A 21,381-nucleotide genomic window follows, 5' to 3' on the forward strand; every position below is an offset into this window, starting at 1 on the left:
CCCTGTGCCTACTCTCTGACATCTGACGTGCAGGATGGACTCTCACCCTCTCCCCACAGATCTGCACGTGGTCCCCCACAGTCTGAAGGGCTGCCCACAGCTGTGGAGAGCAGAGGTGGAAAACCCCAAATAAGTGGGAGTTGTAGCAAGTCATATTCCCTTCTAGATCACCCTACAGCAGGCAGAATGTGGTACTCCTCACCGTGTAGGACAGAAGCCCTCAGAAAAGCCACAGGCTGAAGGTCTAGACATGGAAACAACCCATTCAATCTAAGGGCAATGGAGAAGTCCACTGAGACCCTTGCTATTCTGGATCCAGCAGTTTTGCTTCCAAATCCTGGGCAAATTCCAAAGTCACTTTAGTAACTTAAGTACAAGCAGCCTGGGCTGGGCTGGGGATTTTGAACCCATCCCTGTCCCAAGGTTGTCCAGCATAGACCACCTCTCTAGAGAACCACATGGACATGGGTCCCCAGGAGTCCTCAGATCTTGTTGCCTGCACAACCATGGCCAGGTCAGTCAAAATGGCACCAGGAACAGAGGTAGCTACGGTTGCCAGGAACGGCATATCCCTACTTGATGGTGGTACCTGTTTTGCCCTGGTTGGTTTACTGAGAAAGGCTGGGAGAAAATGATTATGGAGAGCTTAAAAATCAGCAGCCAGCTTTGTCCCAGAGGTGGGTGTATTCCAGTGGTGTTAGAGTTACTAATGCCTTCCTGCAGATTGTTCATCTATATGCCAAGCCCCCAGCCATCTTTCAAAGGAAAGGTGCTTAACAAAGTGTGAGATAAGTGTCAGCAATGACAAGCCAATGTTCATGGTCAGCAGACTCACTGATAGCTTAGAAATCCACAGGGGGTCCAATTCCAATAAATACTGGCCCTCGTGTGGAACTTATGTAAAATAGGCCACTTATGTTGATCCACAGAACTTGACAGTCCTCGAGACCTCATGGTGACAGCCTCCTCAGAAACCTCCATCTCCCTCATCTGGACCAAGGCCAGTGGCCCCATTGACCACTACCGAATTACATTCACCCCATCCTCTGGGATCGCCTCTGAAGTCACTGTGCCCAAGGACAGGACCTCTTACACACTGACAGATCTAGAGCCCGGGGCAGAGTACATCATTTCAATCACAGCTGAGAGGGGTCGGCAGCAGAGCTTGGAGTCCACGGTGGATGCCTTCACAGGTACCAGGACAGCAGAAATCTCGGCTGGGTTCAGGGATCAACGGATCTTAGTGTGAGAAGGTCATCTAGGCAACCCACTCTTCTAATGCCCCATATCCTTTAGAGAAAGGAAGAATGTAGGTAGAGAAAGAAGAGATAGAGGAGAAACTAATAAATACCTCAAGAGGGAATGGTTGGAGGTAAAGGGGGTGATGAACAAGGCTACCTGCATGCCTGAAATTTTGTATCTGGTTTCCTATAGGCTGCACATAGTGGTTGATCCTGTTCATAATTCCCTGCCTGCACAAAATCAGTGGGCATTCTGAGGATCCATGGGATCATGTTAAATTCCTTCCAGGATAGAGGTTTTAAATCCTAGATCAGTTTTATGAATAACTCAGAGGTAATGCTGGTTTTATACTGCTGAGGGCATTCATTTTTCAGTGTATGGCTTAGAGAAAGGAGAGTAGACAGGACAGGAGAGTGAGGATGTGGAAGCTCTGGGTCAACAGGTGAAGGTGTAGTCCTTTTCTGCGAGGAAAGGAGATCTCTTCAGTCAGATGCCTCTTTTATCCCAGTGGCCCCACAACCTCATGTGGATTTCAGAACCATCCATGTCCTCTGCTTTGCAGGGTTCCGCCCCATCTCCCATTTGCACTTTTCTCACGTGACCTCCTCCAGTGTGAACATCACCTGGAGTGACCCATCCCCTCCAGCAGACAGACTCATTCTGAACTACAGCCCCCGGGATGAAGAGGAAGAGACGATGGAGGTCTCTCTGGATGCCACCAAGAGGCATGCTGTCCTGATGGGCCTGCAGCCAGCCACCGAGTACATTGTGAACTTGGTGGCAGTCCATGGCACAGTGACCTCTGAGCCCATCATGGGCTCCATCACCACAGGTGAGGCTGGAGGACTTGGCAGCAGGTGGTGAGGGGGGTTCCCACGGTAGCCTTCAATGAGTCAATGAAATTTACAAGGAGAAACACCCAAGGAGTAAGAGACCACCTCATTTATCAAGAGAGCATCTATGAGTCGTTCTGAAACAGCCACCTCTTCCAGGGCCGCACAAAATGTATAAGATGGGAAACTTCCATTTAGAAGGTAGGATGGACTCAATGTCTTGAGGAGGCCAGGCCTTTAATGCATTGGTCCAGATGTCTTCCCACTACCAACTTAGGAGAAAGCCCTGGAGAGAGCTAGTCTCCAAGAGGAAACCCTTCTACAGTGAGGAGACATCTGTTCCTATTCTGGCGTGCCATCTCTTGACTGCCCAGTAAGTTCACTGATGTGAATGATGCTTCCTCAGGATCATATGCAACTAGCATGCAACCATACAGGGACCTGGTACTCTGAGAATGGGGTGATCTGCATGTTGTTTGGAAAACACAGGTACTCTCAGCTGAATTGGATCACTTGTATCTCATCCTTCTCATATATAATCACAAATATGAGTGTGCATGTGGGTGAGGACATGTGTGTTTGGGTGGTTCCTTACATACTTACAAGAATTCATAAACTGAACAAGTGGATTAAACACTCAGCTGGTTTTGACCCTGCAATCTTCCAGTAGTCAAAAAAACAAAGTATATAGTATAAATAAAATACAGTTTAGGGAAGTGGATTTGTTCTGGACTTGTGCTCTGAAATCCCTCTACAGCCAAGAGCAATTTTTCCAAATTGAACAAAAGGCGGCTGCTTAACAGAGATAGAGAGAGAGCTGGGTTTGTCCAAGAGAAGCTGCCCCAGAGAGAATGACCATTACTCCCAGTTCAAAATAAAACATACAAACTTAAAGGAAATTTCCCAGTTGGCCTACAGATAGGTAATAGTTGCTGCACAGGCACAGACCTTGACAGCTTGACTTCATGTTGTTAAAATATTCTCCAGGAGCATGATGCTGGCCACTCCTATGAGGTTTCAAGTGAGACTTCAGCCTGATCATGGTTTTAAGGTTGTCCTAGTATAAAGTAAGGTCTTGTCTGCCTCTGGGACACCATTAGCTCTTGGTCCACATAAAACCAAAAATAGGAATTTGTTTTTCACACTGTGCTTCCTGTCTTTTTCCCATAACCACCCGGGGCCTTGTAGGAATTGATCCCCCCAAAGACATCACAATCAGCAATGTGACCAAGGACTCAGTTATGGTCTCCTGGAGCCCTCCTGTTGCATCTTTTGATTACTACCGAGTATCATATCGGCCAACACAAGGTAATAAGGTTTCTTGGTTTCTCAAAGATGAATGGGATTTGGAGCTGGATGAAGATTGTTATGGGAGAACTAGCGTATCCCAGGGGATATCACCCTCCTGCCTGCAATTTCCTTCCTCTCTGCAGCATGCTGCGTCAGAATGAGAGTGGGTTGATGAGGAGCAGCCAAGGAATCCAGAACTTACCAAATTCTCTCACAAAAGGCTTGATTACATTCACTCAAAAAGCAGGCCCTTCACCAGTAGAGTGAACCATGGTAATCGGTCACCATTATCCAGACAGTGTAGCGAGAAACAAAGAACTCTAAAAGAATCTACCAAGAGCCAAGGTCACATGCACTTTTCTGAGAGAATTAAAGTCCAAGGCTAAACACCCCAGGGGATGCCTAAAGACACCACAGAGCCAGATGGAGCCTTGGAGGGAACCACAGTGACGGTGGTCCTATTACGGCCACTCCAGCCAAGTTATGAGTCAGAAGAAGTTGGCCCAGACCTCACCTGCATCCTAACAGTTCTTGCTGGTGCACACAGAATTGTTAATGAAGTAGAAGGTACAATCACTTCCAGTGAGGAGGTGGGATAATTTTCCAGACTACCCTGTCTCTGGGCTGCATGGACCACTCTTTTCTGCCCTTCCCTCTATACTGCTTTAAGACAAGTTTGTTAGAAAACCACCTAATAAATAGGTTTTTTTTCCTTTGCTCCTGGGATCCTATATAATGAGGGGGTGGGATCAGCATGCAAGGTCTCTTCAAGTTCCAACATTCCCAGCCTCCCCGTCCCCCAGCTGGGTGCTGAGCCTTGCACCCATATTGGCTTCATGAAAAAAAGAGTGCCACCAGGAGCTCCTGTATTATGAGCTGTGTATCTACAGGATCCACTGAACTTGACCTGTGGCTTCTGTTCTTCCTTAGTGGGACGACTGGACAGCTCAGTGGTGCCCAACACAGTGACAGAATTCACCATCAGCAAGCTGTACCCAGCTACCGAATATGAAATCAGCCTCAACAGCGTGCGGGGCAGGGAGGAGAGTGAGCGGATCTGCACTCTTGTGCACACAGGTGGGCATGTCTCCCTATCGTGGGCCAAGTCGGGACCCTGGCTGAGGACCTGCGACCAACAAAAGAGGGAAAGAGTGAAGTTGTCCCGGCTAATGCAGAGGGCACTGACCCTGGAATCTCAGGCTCCTCTCCTGGGTGCTCCTCTGACTCACATTGTTATGTAAAACAGTTTGCAATGTTCTCCCCTTTGACCTCCTCTGTAACACTAGGAGTTTAGAGAGACACCTTCTAAGAGTCTTACTGGTTTAGGGCAGACATTTTCATGGAACTTCCAGTATGAAAAGGAACCTTCCAAAGACTCATGACAGAATGAATTCCAGAACAGACATCTGATTCATCCCGTGTAATTGTTAAAAAGACTCAGACAAGGAAACTTTACCTTAGAGAAAAAACAAAAGGGTCTGTTATTCCAGTAATGACCCTTGGGGTCATGAAACTCCTCATCCTATGTGACCAGAAACCACCAAGTAGCTGCATTTGTTCTTGCTTTATGCTCAAGGGAGGAGGAAGGAAGTGCTTTTCTGTGGAAAAATGATGGGCCAGAGGACAGGGCTCTGGCAGCAGCTTGCCTGCTCTCCTTCTCTGACCCCTCAGCCAGCCCATCATGCAAAACTAGGAAAGATTTGCTGTAGAAGACACAAGAGGGAACAGCCAAAGTTTCCTGTTGCAACCCCAGACCTAACTCTCCATGAGGCTATCATTCCTGTAGCACACAGGAAAACATCCAGCTTGCCTCATGAGGAGAACGCCTGCATTTCCTGAGGCTGCTTACTTCCCTCAGAGAATCGTATTTTCTGAATGAAGGCAACTTGGAATTCCTCACTGCTTTTGTAGATACACTCACTAGCCCAGAAAGAATATCCCTATGGCCATGGCCAAAGAAACATTCCTTCAGAAACTCAAACATCTAAAGACACCACAGGATGTTCTAATCTTCCCTAATCTCCTTCCATGCCTATGACTACAGATAACGTAGCCATGTTCTTGGTTTAACCTTACTCTTTCTATCAAGTTATCTATGACCATTAAAGTATCAACTGATATTGACCTGAAGTGATGTCCAATGAGTAAAAAGAAGCCCCTCCCCACCCCCCATACTTTCCTCAAAGTCTTAGAAATCATGTTAAAGAAATTAGGGTTTTTCTCAGTGAGGACAATAAAATGGACTTCTAGAGCCTCCTACCCCGGAAGTAAAGGAGAACAACAATTCAGGTCAAAACCTCATTCCTTGGGTTCTTGGTCATAAGCAAGTCTCTCTAAAGCAGGTATTCAGTAGTGCACCAACCCAAACTGCCCTCCTTCAAGTTTAGGCAGAGCTATTTTGGCAACTCCCAATGACCAGATTACTCACAGAAATGTTTTATTTTGTTGTTTAATATGATGTCTATGATTTTATAACTTTTGGCAATGAGTACTCCTCAGAGTCTCATGGTCAGTCTCAGAGAGGTCAAGCTCATTGTAGTCTCATAAGACTTTTCTTCTTTGTTTCTTTTCAATAAGGTTGCATTCGAAGACCTTGTTCAAGGCACAGATTATGGATACAATTCAGATGTGAAAATTGTAAACATATTTTATGGTTGTTTCTTTGAAATAAAAGACATAGACAAGCGATAAGAACCTTCAGTTAGAGAACAGGACCAAATCAACAGCATATCTTGGTCCCCAAAAGTAAATTCCATGACACGTAGGGTGAGCTGATGCCTAAACTACTGTAATAACCTGCATTTCTAAGATAAATCCCAACTTTATGGAAGGGAGGCACAGTTAGGAAACAAACGCATGGAGCATAGGCAAGTGAGAATAAGAACATGGTGCTATGATGAGCAACCTCTGTTCCTCAACAGGCACTCCTGGCTTTAAGCCTGGACGAAGTCCCTTGACTCTCTATGCCACAAAAAGGATCCCCAGGACTCAGTACAGAGTCAGCCTCGTAAGTAGCAAAGAAAGAATTCAGTAATCAGATCTGACTTTAAAGGCAACCTGAGTCCCATTCTTCATTCCACAAGTATTTACTGAGTAACTTCTAAGTTCCAGGTGCTGGGGTTACTCCCTGACTTCATGGAACTCCCACCATACTTCCTGACATTCATCAACAGAGACTGTTCCACAAGGCATGCCCCTTGTATTTATCAAAGAACAAAGAGCCTGGGAAGCACATTAGCTCATTAACTAGAAATATAATAGTTTCTATAGCATGTTCTTAGTTTCTCCATCTAGGTTTAAATATCTAAAACACAACATCTATACCTTGGACAACCCCGTAACACCTGACAGCCCTCTGCACATAAGAAGTTAATGAATGAATTAAAAAGGAAGATCTGAGGGCAATTAGGGGAGCACGGGGTGCTTGAGAGGAAGGAGGAATGGGAGAAGGGGAAGGGGCTGATGGAATCAGAAGGGGAGAAAGGAAAGAGGTCCTCACTCACTTCATTATTTTGTATAGTTCAGCAGCAGACATGCATCCTGGGTGAAACTATAGGAGACGGTTCTCTGCTCATCCTGCAGTTCCTCTTACCTTTACCTGATATTTTCCTGTACTGTTTCAGCCATGGACAATCCTGTGGATCTGACTGCTACCAACATCACTCCAACAGAAGCTCTGCTGCGGTGGAAGGCACCAGTGAGTGAAGTGGAGAACTACGTCATTGTTCTCACACAGTTTGCAGGTAGGTGTCTGCGGTTCTATGCATCGGGGGGAATGGCGGGGATTGGGGCTGAAGGCTAGTGTGAAAGTAAAAAAAACCAAAACATTTTATCCATCTGAGAGAAAATTGGAAATTTTCCTGCTTTAATTTCACCATAAAGCCCTCAAGATAGCCCCCAAACTCTGTGAACTGTATCAACTATGAGAACTGAGAAAGCTGAATCTAAAAGGTATAAGAAGGGCATGTAACCAAGAGGAAAACAAAAACAGAAATAGCACTTGGAAGACAAAACTCAGAACTTGCCCCAAAATGCTGCAGGCAAGAAAGCTGACTTTTCTAGATATTTACAAAGTGAACAAAACACTAAAGGACCATCCATGGTAACAGGTGACAAAGGATTCAGAACTACTAAGCTCTTCTGTTGCTTTGATCTTCTCTACTCATATCCATCTCAAAAGGTTGAGCCAACATGAAATCTTTCTTTTCTTTCTTTTTTTTTTTTTTTTGTGGTACGCGGGCCTCTCACTGTTGTGGCCTCTCCCGTTGCGGAGCACAGGCTCCGGACGCGCAGGCTCAGTGGCCATGGCTCACGGGCCCAGCCGCTCCGCCACATGTGGGATCTTCCCGAACCAGGGCATGAACCCGTGTCCCCTGCATCGGCAGGCGGACTCTCAACCACTGCGCCACCAGGGAAGCCCACCAATGTGAAACCTTGAGTTGCAACGTCTTCTTCACCATACTTGTTCACCTTAAAGCTATTTGAAGTTGAACAGAGAAGCCCAAAGCAAAATAGTGTTGAGTAATTCAAGTTCCTAAGCCAAGGAAAATTATTTCCCTGCCTAAATTATACATGTGCTCACAGAATATTGTGGGTTATAGGCAGGAATCCAGAGAACAAAGATACCAGAAGAGAGAAGGCAGGCAAATGTCTTAATTTTCAAAAATGACAGATTAAGTCAATTCTGTAAGCTGAAAAGTAAACTGATTGTCAAAGCTTGGGAAAGTACAAACCAAAACAGACTATTAAATAAGCTGGAAGGGAATCAGTGATTACTACATACCAGCACAGGTTCACTAAGCATGAGTTTTACCAAAACCACTTTATGTCCTTTTTTTTAATTGGCAAGTCTGAGAGCACATTAGTATCTCAGCAAGGCATTAAAAAGACCCACTTACCACTTAGATGGAAAAATACATGGTGGACCACATTTGGAGTTACATAGCTGATTGAATGATTGACCCTCCTCAGAGAATGAATATCATTACTATGGATACATCCTAACCTCCCTGTGTGCATGCAAAAGCCACTTCAACCCCTACCACTCCTCCTTGCACATTATGACCCTGCATTTCTTAATTCTCACCTGCCTTCTCAAACCACCGTGCACATGCTCTTTCCTCTACCAGGAAATGCTCTCCCTACTTATCTGCCTAGTAAACCCATCCTTTAAGCCTTAGTTTCAACACTATCTCCATTATTCCCCTAAGGCAGTCAGATGCACCTGCTCACAGATACGAAGCACAGAGCTCCATCATAGCCATTAATTTCCATTCATTCAACAACTACTTTTGCTGCCCTCCCATGTGCCAAGCACTCTCTAAGGCTATAATGATTCAGAGACCAAACATGAGTTTTTGTCTTTGCAGAACTCACTTCTGGTGATGATGCAGACAAGTAAAGAGTTACAACCCAACGTGGGCAGTGTCATGATTTGGGCAAGCACAAAACACCAGTGTGCCACCTCTGATGGGCCACTGTGATTTGGGATGAAGGTGTTGAGGGGAAGAAAGAAGGCAGATCTTAGATAAAGTTGAAGACAAAGAGAATAGGAGAAGAAGGGGCGTTCCAAGAAAAACAGTACCCTGTATGGAGAGAGAGAGTGGGGAGTTTGAGGAACTGCTGTAGTTAATGCGGCTGGGGAGCTGACTGTTGGCAGCATATGCAAAGGAAGATGTTAAAGAAATAGAGCCATTATGTGAGCTCTTCCAAAAGGCAAAACTGAGAACAATAGAAGCCAAATTCACATATATTTTAATAAACTGAAACAGTGGCCCAAAACTCAGTCAACAAGGCAAAATGCAGTAGAAATGAATGCAAAGCTCTTCCCATGGGTGCAAAAAATCAACTAAAATCAACTACACAAGGTAAGGCAGGGGAGTGGGTTATAAACAAGATCTCTGATGAATAATAATCTCAGCATGTGATAACAATATCCCATGACTGTCTCAAAACCTATGGATTAATATACATAATTGGCACAAATAGAAGCAGAGACTGACCCTGTTTCTTTCACTGTCAGTACAATGAAAACTGACAATGTACTGACATTACAATGTATTGTAATGAAACAATCTCAATGATTGTTTTCAATTCTCTTCTGAGTTTTGTATTTCAGCAGGGACACTGATAGACTGCTACTCGTTTAGAGAAAGGTAGCCAGGATTGTGACAGTTTTAGAATCATCACGTACATATAATGGGAATTGGGAGCTGAATTTTCTCAGTCTAGAAGAGAGAAGACTTGACTAGGAAGGGTGGGGGGCAGGAAGAGGTCAGGTAGACAAAGGATTTGGTTTATTCTTGTAACTCCAGAGACCCGAGTAGAAGTTATACAAAAGACAATTTGGCCTCCAAATAATTTCTCAATTAAGATGCAAAGCAAGATGAGAGGGGAGCTTTGTATGGAATAAAATGCTAAGCTCAATAACCTCTAAAAGATTTTTTCCAAAATTCTCTAATATTGCATCTTTATGAAATGCCTTTGGATTTGATAGGTCTTTCCTAAGTTGAAGAGCCTTATTCATTCCTTATCCATAACCATCTGATTTCAGTTGCTGGAGAGACCATCCTGGTTGATGGAGACAGTGAGGAATTCCAGCTTGTTGACCTGCTTCCTAGGACCCACTATACCGTCACTATGTATGCCGCCAGTGGGCCTCTCACCAGTGGCACGATCAGCACCAACTTCTCTACCCGTGAGTACATGGTCAGCTACACATCTAGTATCCTGGGAGGCTTTTGTTGATCCTGAAAATGATCAGTTTCCATGTGCTCGACTAGATTATAGTCTATAGGTTTTGGACAATGCAGCTATGAGCTGTTCTTATTTTAGTTAACTGCAGCCCAAATGCCAGTGAAAGTGAGTTGCAGCTCTCTTCCTGGGTCTGGCTGACAGCAGTAGAACCAGGCCAACAGAGGCCAGTACTGAGAATGCATCTGGCCCGGAAAAATCTGATAGATATTAAAGGGCTTAATATTGGGGAGGGAGTTGCTGGGTACGGTCACGGCCAGGAGAACAGTAGACAAAGGTATAGATATGGGAATGTTATATGTTCAATGATCATGACATGACGATTATCTTCTGACCCAGGAGTGCCTTTTACGCTCCTGTCCAAGCTAGAACTGGGGTTAGCATGTGAGCAGCCCAGAGACCACATAGATAGACAGACTGATCTACATGCCTGGAATCAAAGAGGAAGGAGATAGAGGGGCAGGCACCACTGGCATTTTCTCCTGTCTGCAGTCCTGGATGCTCCTGCAAATCTGACAGCAAGTGAAGTCACCAGACAAAGTGCCCTGATCTCCTGGCAGCCTCCCAGAGCAGAGACTGAGAATTACATCTTGACCTACAAATCCACTGATGGAAGCCGCAAGGTGAGATTTTTCTGGAAAGGTGAAAGACCGTTGCTGTCCAGCAATCCACAAGGGAACAAGCTAGGTTTACCACTATGGATACCTAGCGTGCTATTGAGGAAAGAGCCCTCATCTGCAAGCCAGCGTTTTGGGTGCTAGTCTTGCCTCCACTATTACTCTCCATACAAGTTGAGGCAAAGCACTCAACCTCTCTGAGCCTCAGTTTCTTCTCTAGGTAATGGGGGCATCTACCCTGCAACTTCACTTAGTTGTGGTGATGCGACCAATATGATGACGCACCAGCTTCCAAGCCAATATAAGTACACAGTATTGGAACGGTTTTTCACTAACAGGGCCAAGCAAACATGAGCTGGATACCAAATTGGACAGTCTCATATGCCTCTAGATAAGCATTATAAAGGCTACATCTATATAGCCCACAGTACAGATGACAAATTTCGGTTTTAGGTGACCAGTTGAAACAGCTCACCTAGAGCACTGGTTGTCAAATTTTTGTTAACAGTGGAATCCTTTTTTAAAGTGAAATCATATTCAGAAGCCAAATACACAGAATAGATTTAAGTAGAGCTAGTCTGTTGGATGTGGAAGAGGGAAGCCTAGGTTCCTGCATCCTCAGGGCTCCAGGAGGCCCTGTGCAATCCGAAAACCACTGGGTTCAATAATCCCGGGCCTAAGTGTCTCCCAATGTGCATCCGTGAGATAGGAGCTGGCCTCAGTCTCACATAAGAGCTGTTTTCCCTGCTTATTGGAACGGTTTCCTTCTTACATAATGTGGGATGGAGAGGATAAAAATGGCCACTGCAATACCGACCTTGGGGTCTGAACTTCCTTTCCCCACTGCCCTCCATGGTGACCCCTCTGCTCACCCCCTTCCACCTCCCTCCTCCGCTTATCCCGCAGGAGCTGATTGTGGATGCGGAGGACACGTGGATCCGACTGGAGGGCCTGTCTGAGAGCACAGACTACACGGTGCTCCTGCAGGCGGCCCAGGACACCGAGCGGAGCAGCATCACCTCCACTGCCTTCACCACAGGTGAGAGATTTCCTGCTGCTCTGGTGCCTTCTCCTCCCCTGCATGGCGTCTGGCTCCTTGGCTACCTCTGCTGAGACTTGGCCAGGGAGGAGCCCATCAGAGAAATTCAACTGCCTCTTCCTGCAAAGGAAAATAATTATTCCCTCCACTCCTGCCTTCCAAGGCCCTGCCAGGAACCTCTCACTACCAAGGCAACCACAGGAACCAGCAGTGCAAAGTCCTGGTCCACCTGCACCAACTAAATGCACCAAGTAAGAGAGCAGGCTCCTGTTGAGATTTTCTGCAAGGGTCTTTCCAGCACAGGTTGTCCTTCCCTCCTTCCTTCCTCTGCTGCCTGTAATCAGATTCACCTAGTAAAAGTCACAGGAGTAAAGCCCCAATATTAAAACTGTGGTTCTTCTCCACACGCAAAGCACTTTTGCATTTCTATGGTCTCAACTCATCCTTACAACAACTGGTGAGAAGGGCCTTATTATCCCCATTTCATCTCAGATGATGAAACTTAGGTTCATGGAGATCAAATAACTTACATGGCAGTAAGTGGCTGGGTCAGAACTTGAACCAAAGTCTTCTCCTTCTAAATCCAGCATTCTTCCTGCCTTCCCTCATTAAAGTATCAGCAGAAGATACTGGAAATGCCCTTAAGGGATAAGGGTGTCCTAATGTGTATAACAGGAAATAAACTAACACCTGACCTTTGAGGGCTATCTGACAGGCACTGCTGTTCTAACTGCATTACGTGTACTATTTAATTCTCATGACAGCCTATGAGGTATGTTCTAGTATCCTTATTTACAGATGAGGAAATCGGGCCACAGAGAGGTGAGGTAACTCACCCAAGATCCCATAGCTCTCAAGTAGGAGACCTGGGATTGACCCCCAGTTGTTCTGCCTCTGGGGTCTGTGCTGTTAACAACCCTTTCTAACACTTCCCATGGTACTTCTCTACAGTCTGTAATGTGGGACTGCCCAGTCCAGACCTTGAATTCTCTCCCCCTCCCATATTCGGAGGGTGTTGGCTCTACACAGTGTTGGGCAAGTGTAGGCATGTTCCTTATCCCTAGACACACTTCTGCGTGCCATCTTAGAGCACCAGGATGATTGGATTGCTGTCCACACCCCAGAGCCCATCCTCCCATCACCAGAGAGAGGTGACAGAAATTCCCCCATCCCTACCCAGGTGCCTCCCCCACTAGACTTGTTCTGAATAACAAAGCAGGACACTGGATCAAATACATTAAAACGTCGCTAGTGATTCTTTAGGGTAGTGAGATTATGAATGAGTCCCCTTCTTCTTTCTGTTTTATACTTTTCAATATCTTGCAAAGTGTCGACAATGAGCACATTAATCAGAAAAACAATTTTTAATTAAAAAATAAAAATAAACCTTGCTCACACAACCAAGACATGAATCCAGGATGGGTCCTTGACAAGTGGAATTTGGAGGACACCTGATCTCTTCTATGGGCTGAAGTCAGTTACGCTCACCCTCCATGACCATTCTAGGGGTATCTTATCTCAAAACCAAGGCGTCACCCTCTTCTTGATCAAGCTCTTCCCTGCACATTCACAGGTTAATTAAAGGGTCCTCTAGGGTTTCCTTTCCCAAGCCACCACTCTAAGGCCCATGGATTGGAGCTTTTTCACTGAATTAAATTTTTCCTTCCCCTAAAAAGAATACAGATGACAAAAACATAAACAGAGCCCCTGATCTGCATATTTATTAGGTCTAAACTAATCATTTCATTCCAAAAATGCGTGGGTTTCAAGGCTTGCTCAGTGTAGTATGAGCTTTCAATTCCCATCCTGGTAATGCCACAGCTAGTGGTTGTGAGCAGGATGACAATATGCCTGAGGTTTCTGCAGTATCTTGCAGCTGTGCCTTGCTCCAGGTCTGCCTGGGCTGTAAAAGTATGCCAGCTTCTGTGCCCACCGCTGGCCTCTCTTAGATGAAGCTGCCCCCAGCGGGTGTACAATAGTTAGAATCCCAAATCCAGCTGGGGGCCCAGCAAGATCCAATAAACAGAGGGTTGACAATTCGTGGAAATCTGGGGAAGAGCCCAGGGTAGTGGCTTTGTTAGGAGGACAGCACAGGGGGACCATCAGGATGTATTTAGGTATTTCTTCGTTTGTTTGTATGAGACTTCAACTGACACTGGGTGACTGCAGCATGACCAATACCCCTCGGAAAGGAGAACACTGAAGAGCCCACTTGCCTGTACCATCAATGTAAGTTACTGCCTGAGTTGCTCCAAGCAGTTTGGGGAATCAGAGAAGGACTTGCTACTACAACTACAGTGGTACATGGCAAAGATGGGTCCATGTTTAGAAGTTTTCACAGACTTTTACTGGAAAGCTCAAATTTAAATCTCAATCACTGATGCATACCAAACCCTGCTGGCTTTGTCTTGGAGATTTATCAGAACCCCCTGAAATGACCAGTTACAGAATGAAAAGTTCAGGGACAGAAGTAATGCATGTGACATCACGTTGCACAAAGCCTGGCACATAGCAGACATAATAAATGGTGGTTGAGTGGAATAGTTAAATCCCAGCTGCAGAGCATAGAAGAGGGCTTTCTGGTTAAAGAGAGCTCTAGGAGGAGAGGATTCTCAGTATCCTTCAAAGGGAAGACACAGGCAAAAAGGTACTGCCTACAGAGTATGCTGCCCAGCGTCCCTCGGATTGCAGGCGCTTTCTGCTACCCCACATGCAAATTTCCCTGAATAAATTACACAAAGCCTACAGAGTCATTTGCATGTCAATATTAATGAGTCCTCATTGCCTGTGCCACGCCCTCCCCCTTTTCTACCCCTATCCTCCAATTCCCCCACCAAAAAAGCAAATTTTATTAAAGAAGAAGAGAGTACAAGGGTACCAGCTTCCTAAGTATGGGGGTGGAGATGTTCTCAAGAAGAGAAGGATTGGGGTTTACTTGATAGGTGGCATGAGCTAGACTCCTTTACAAGGAGTCTGGGAAAAGAAAGGCCTCCGTCGCCTGGGCGCCCAGGTGTTTCTCATCCCAGAGATGCCCTGAGAGTGGGCCTCCTCTGGGAAGAGAGGTTGGGGCAGCAGCGCCTCAGGTCTGATTCTGCTCTTCTCTGAGCGCCCCCAACACTTAGCACATCCCAAACCATCCTCTCCCTGCCCCTCCATCAGGACCAGTGCTTATTCCCCTCACACCTCCGAAGCCACATAGTGTACCCTGCAAGCTCCATCTGCAGGATCCTGTCACTTGCTTAAAAGAGAGAGAGAGAGAGAGAAAGAGAGAGAGAGAGAGAAAGGGAAAGAAACAAAAACAAAGAGCAGAGTATCTTCACTTACTCGAAAGATTGGAGGCCTGCTGGCCTGAACCCCATGAATCACTCCTGCTGGGCAAGAGGGCTGAGGAACACCAGAGCATCCTATGTTATGGCAAACCAGGGCTGATGGATTTAGAGGCTAATTTCTTTCTAATAACTAACTGGCATCCTTTCTGACTTCACTGACAGTACCTGAGCTTTCCACTTAGCAGCATCCTATTCTTAGGACAGGCTGATCTCAGCTGATCTTTCTAAGCGTTTTTTATGCTGTGTTAGGGAACAAAAGAGCTTAAAGCTGGACCCCAAAGTGGCCTCCATCCATTGACAAGCCCTCATCTTGTCCTGGGTGGGCCAAGTAAAGAGACTCATTTCAAGCAGATGCCTACTTAAGGGTCTAGAAAAAAGTTGAGATGTTCAAAAAAAAAATAAAATAAAAATAAAAGAGAGAGCTACAAAAGGGAAGAACTGGCTCCCACAAAACCTCAAAAAACTCCTTTGATCAAGATGTCTCCCCTTGTTGCATTCCTGCCCATAACATAAGCCCATTTCATTCTTTCCATCATGTTAATAGCTTCCTGTCCTCTTGTCTCTGGTGTTTGCACAAGACTCTGGGGGGAATTAAATACAAGTAGTATGGAAGAGAAAAAAAATATGGACACATTATTTATAACTTACTGTCACCTGAAATTTCATTCAAGGTCTATTTGTCTTTTAGAGACATGAATATAAATGAGGAAAAAATATTCCCCGCAGAGTAACAGGGACTTTGTGAAATGATCTTCTGAGAAGCCAATTTCATTGTCTATTTTAATACTATAAGAAGCAAACAAGGTGCTCACTAAAGCTTGTCCTCTGAGACAGTGAACACAATAAAACTGGTTGTCTTGACCTTGAGGTTAAGTGAAGACAATCATTTTAGTGAAGCACCCAGAGATGGGTAATGAGAAGTTTTCTTTAGTGCCTTTGTTTTCGTCCCTGCTCTTCCAAAGCCAGGCTGAGCTGCTCTCTGGGACTTTTAAGGAAAACTCCGAGAGTGTACTCTAACACAAGCTTCAGTTTTTGAGGTTGTGAAAATTAAGGAAAATGGGCAAACCCTAGGTTCTGGAACAATAGATGGTGGATCATGCAAGTCCACATAGTTATCAATGGGCAAGGAAAGCCTGATGACCACTATTCATTGCGACCTACTCCTATATATGCCACACATCCCCACACCGGAGTAGGGAACTGAAGGGGCTTCTCTCCGCTCCACTACTTAGAAACAGCTCTGAGTAGAGCTGAGTAAACAGTTCTGAGTAAACTTCACTGAGACAAGCAAACCCCTAAAAGGAGAGGCCCACCTTCTCCTTTGTCCATCAGGGTTCCTGTGCTAGATAAGTATTAGCTATTATTATTTGAACTTTTGAAGTCTTTCTTAAAAAATATTTCCCTTGCCTGTAGGACACAAACATATTTTTCTATATATCCTTCTATTAACTTACTGGATTTATTTTTATATCTAGTCTATTTTGTACACAGTATTAAGTAGGGATACAGTGAGCCAATTTCCTCAGTATCTTCTACTGAATAGTCCATCTATTCTCCATTGATTCGTGGTGCTGTACTGTATATTAAATTCCCATATATACATGGCTCTCTCTCTGAACTCCTATTCTATTCCATGCTCTATTTTTCTGTTCTTTTGCCAACACTACATTGTGTTTTTTTAACCTCCCCCAACATTTAATGTTTTTGACATCATATTCTACATCTTTTTGTTTTGTGTATCCCTTAACTACTTATTGTGAATATAGGTGATTTTACTACTTTTGTCTTTTAAACTTCCTACTAGCTTTATAAGTGGTTGATCTACTACCTTTACTGTATGTTAGCCTTTACCAGTGAGATTTTTCCTTTCATAATTTTCATGTTTCTGATAATGGTCTTTTCCTTTCCACTTAAAGAAGTCTCTTAACATGTCCTGTAATGCCAGTTTAGTGGTGCTGAACTCTTTTAGCTTTTGTTTGTCCATAAAATTCTTTATCTCTCCTTCAAATCAGTAAGATAGGCCTGCTGGGTAGACTATGGTTGTAGGTTCTTTCCTTTTATCACTTTGAATATATCATGCTACACCCTCTGGCCTGAAAAGCTTCTACTGAAAAGTCAGCTGAAAGTCTCACGGGAGTCCCCTTGTATGAAACTAGTTGCTTTTCACTTGCTGCTTTTAAAATTCTTTCTCTTTAATTTTTGCCATTTTAATTATAAAGTGTCTTGATGTGGATCTTTGGGCTCATCTTGTTTGGGACCCTGTCCTTCCTGAACTTGGATGTCTCTTTCCTTTCCCAGGTTAGGAAAGTTTTCAGCTATTATTTCTTCAAATAAGTTCTGTGCCCCCTTTTCTCTCTCTTCTCATCTGGGACCCCAATAACGTGAATGTTAGTACACTTAATGTTGTTCCAGAGGTCTCTTAAACTATCCTCATTTTCTTAAGTTATTTTTCTTTTTTCTGTTCAGCTTGGGTAATTTCCACTACTCTATCTTCTAGTTCTCTGATCTGTTCCTCTGTATCATCTAATCCACGGTTGATTTCTTTTAGTGTTTTTTTTTTTTTAATTCAGTTATTGTATTCTTTAGTTCTGTTTGGGTCTTCTTTATATTTTCTAACTCTTTGTCAAACTCCTCACTGCATTCATTCATTCTTCTGAGTTCATCAACCATCTTTATGATTGTTACTTTGAACTCTACTGGGTAGATTGCTTATCTCCACTTTGTTTAGTTCTTTTGAGGTTTTGTCTTGTTCTTTCATTGGAACATATTCCTATGTCTTCTCATTTTGCCTCATTCTCTATTTTTATTTCTACATATTAAGTAAGTCAGTTATGTTTCCCCATCTCGGATTGGTAGCCTTATATAGGAGACGTCCTATGGGGCCCAGCAGCACACTGCTCTCTGGTCACCAGAGCTATATGCTCTAGAAGTTCCCCCTATGTGTGCTGTGTGGGCCCTTCTGTTGTGGCAGGGCTGACTATTGTAGGTATGCTCGTAGGTGGGACGGGCCTCTGGCCTGGTTGGCTGCCTGGTCCTGACCCATGTGGCAGTTGCTGGCCCATGGTGGACAGGGCCAGGTTCTGGCAAGGCTACCTGTGTAGTCCAGGGGATATGAGGCTAGTGCTAAACCACTGGTGGGTAGGCAAGCCCCTGGTGCTAATAGGCTAGAAGGAGGATTCCAAAATGGCACTTGCCAGCACCAGTGTCCTTGTTGTAGGACAAGCTCCCCAAAATGCCTGCCACCAACATCTATGTCCCCAGGGGGCATCCCAATTGCCTCCTGCCTCTTTGGGAGGCTCTCCAAGATAAGCAAGTGGGTCTGATCCAGGCTTCATTCAAATTCCTGCCTCTGCACTGGGACTCACTTGCCACTATCTCCCCTCATCGCAGACCCTGGCCTCAACTAGGGTGGTCAGGAAAGGCCTCTCTTTGAGCTGAGACATTTCAGCCAGGAGTTGAAAGATGAGAGTGAATCACACAAGAAAAGCATTCCAAGCCTAGAGAAGAGTAATTACTACAACTCGAGGGAGGAATAACTTTGCCATGTTCAACAGATTAAAAGAAAGCCAGGAAAATAGTTCAAGATGGCAGAGTAGAAGGACGTGCTCTCAGTCCCTCTTGTGAGAGCAGTGGAACCACAACTAACTCTGAACAATCATCTACAGGAAGACACTGGAACTCACCACGAAAGATACCCCACATCTAAAGACAAAGGAGAAGCCACAATGAGATGGTAGGAGGGGTGCAATCACAATAAAATCAAATCCCATAACTGCTGGGTGGGTGACTCACAAACTGGAGAACAATTTTACCACAGAAGTCCACCCACTGGATTGAAGGTTCTGAGCCCCACGTCAGGCTTCCCAATCGCGGGTTTCGGCAACGGGATGAGGATTCCCAGAGAATCAGACTTTGAAGGCTAGCGGGATTTGCTTGCAGGACTTAGACTGGACTGGGGGAAACAGAGACTCCACTCTTGGAGGGCATACTCAAAGTACTGTGCACATCAGGACCAAGGGGGAAGGAGCAGTGACCCCATAGGAGACTGAACCAGGTCTACCAGCTAGTGTTGGAGGGTCTCCTGCAGAAGCAGGGGGTGGCTGTGGCTCATCAAGGGACAAGGACACTGGCAGCAGAAGCTCTGGGAAGAACTCCTTGGCATGAGCCCTCCTGGAGTCCGCCATTAGTCCCACCAAAGAGCCTGTAGCTTCCAGTGCTGGGTCGCCTCAGGCCAAACAACCAACAGGGAGGGAACTCAGCCCCACCCATCAGCAGACAAGCAGATTAAAGTTTTACTGAGCTCTGTCTACCAGAGCAACACCCAGCTCTACCCATCACCAGTCCCTCCCATCAGGAAGCTTGCATAAGCCTCTTAAATAGCCTCATCCACCAGAGGGCAGACAGCAGAAGCAAGAAGAACTACAATCCTGCAGTCTGTGGAATGAAAACCACATTCACAGAAATATAGACAAAATGAAAAGGCAGAGGACGATGTACTAGATGAAGGAACAAGACAAAACCCCAGAAAAAAAGAACTAAATGAAGTGGAGGTAGGCAGCCTTCCAGAAAATGAATTCAGAATAGTGAAGATGATCCAGGACCTCGGAAAAAGAATGGAGGCAAAGATCGAGAAGATGCAAGAAATGTTTAACAAAGACCTAGAAGAATTAAAGAAGAAACACCTAGAAGAATTAAACAACAAACAAACAGAGATGAACAATACAATAAATGAAATGAAAGATACACTAGAAGGAATCAATAGCAGAATAACTGAGGCAGAAGAACAGATAAGTGGCCTGGAAGACAGACTGACGGAATTCACTGCAGCAGAACAAAATAAAGAAAAAAGAATGAAAAGAAGTGAAGACAGCATAACAGACCTCTGGGACAACATTAAACGCACCAACATTCACATTATAGGTGTTCCAGAAGGAGAAGAGAGAGAGAAAGGACCCAAGAAAATATTTGAAGAGATTATAGTTGAAAACTTCCCTAACATGGGAAAGGAAATAGCCACCCAAGTCCAGGAAGCACAGAGAGTCCCAGGTGGGATAAACCCAAGGAGAAACATGCCGAGACACATAGTAATCAAATTGAACAAAATTAAAGACAAAGAAAAATTATTAAAAGCAACAGGGAAAAATGACAAATAACATACAAGAGAACTCCCATAATGTTGACAGCTGATTTCTCGGCAGAAACTCTCCAAGACAGAAGGGAGTGGCACAATATATTTAAAGTGATGAAAGGGAAGAATCTACAACCAAAATTACTCTACCTGGCAAGGATCTCATTCAGATTTGATGGAGAAATCAAAAGCTTTACAGACAAGCAAAAGCTAAGAGAATTCAGCACCACCAAACCAGCTCTACAGCAAATGCTAAAGGAATTTCTCTAAGTGGGAAACACAAGAGAAGAAAAGGACCTACAAAAACAAACCCAAAACAATTAAGAAAATGGTAATAGGAATATACATATTGATAATTACCTTAAATGTGAATGCATTAAGTGCTCCAACCCAAAGACACAGGCTTGCTGAATGGATACAAAAACAAGACCCATACATATGTTGTCTACAAGAGACCCACTTCAGACCTAGGGACACATACAGACTGAAAGTGAGGGGATGGAAAAGGATATTCCATGCAAATAGAAATCAAAAGAAAGCTGGAGTAGCAATACTCATATCAGATAAAATAGACTTTAAAATACTGTTACAAGAGACAAGGAAGGACACTAAATAATGATCAAGGGATCAATCCAAGAAGATATAACAATTATAAATATATATATATATGTACACCCAAATTAGGAGCACCTCAATACATAAGGCAAATGCTAACATATAAAAGAGGATATCTATAGTAACACAATAATAGTAGGGGACTTTAACACCTCACTTACACCAATGGACAGATCATCCAGACAGAAAAGTAATAAGGAAACAAAAGCCTTAAATGACACAATAGACCAGATAGATTTAATTGATATTTATAGGACATTCCATCCAAAAACAGCAGATTACACTTTCGTCTCAAGTGCACATGGAACATTCTCCAGGATAGATCACATCTTGGATCACAAATCAAGCCTTGGTAAAATTAAGAAATTTGAAATCATATCAAAGATCTTTTCCAACCACAACGCTATGAGATTAGAAATAAATTACAGGGAAAAAAACGTAAAAAAACACAAACATATGGAGGCTAAACAATACGTTACTAAATAACCAAGAGACCACTGAAGAAATCAAAGAGGAAATCAAAACATACCTAGAG

The 21,381-nt window shown here is 44.3% G+C and overlaps 1 protein-coding gene across 1 annotated transcript in view; it reads left to right on the forward strand.

Annotated features, from left to right (window-relative positions):
* TNR (tenascin R) overlaps positions 1-21,381 on the forward strand; it is a gene marked incomplete at both ends in the record, with an annotated part of 78,414 nt that overhangs the window by 40,536 nt on the left and 16,497 nt on the right. The window contains 8 exons of the mRNA XM_079697277.1: positions 930-1,193; positions 1,805-2,074; positions 3,264-3,383; positions 4,296-4,442; positions 6,989-7,108; positions 9,919-10,062; positions 10,611-10,741; positions 11,642-11,774. Coding sequence (XP_079553403.1) covers positions 930-1,193; positions 1,805-2,074; positions 3,264-3,383; positions 4,296-4,442; positions 6,989-7,108; positions 9,919-10,062; positions 10,611-10,741; positions 11,642-11,774 — 1,329 coding nt within the window. The remainder of the gene's footprint in view (positions 1-929; positions 1,194-1,804; positions 2,075-3,263; positions 3,384-4,295; positions 4,443-6,988; positions 7,109-9,918; positions 10,063-10,610; positions 10,742-11,641; positions 11,775-21,381) is intronic.

Source organism: Hyperoodon ampullatus, assembly GCF_949752795.1.
Source record: "Hyperoodon ampullatus genome assembly, chromosome: 2".
Classification (NCBI taxonomy): domain Eukaryota; kingdom Metazoa; phylum Chordata; class Mammalia; order Artiodactyla; family Ziphiidae; genus Hyperoodon; species Hyperoodon ampullatus.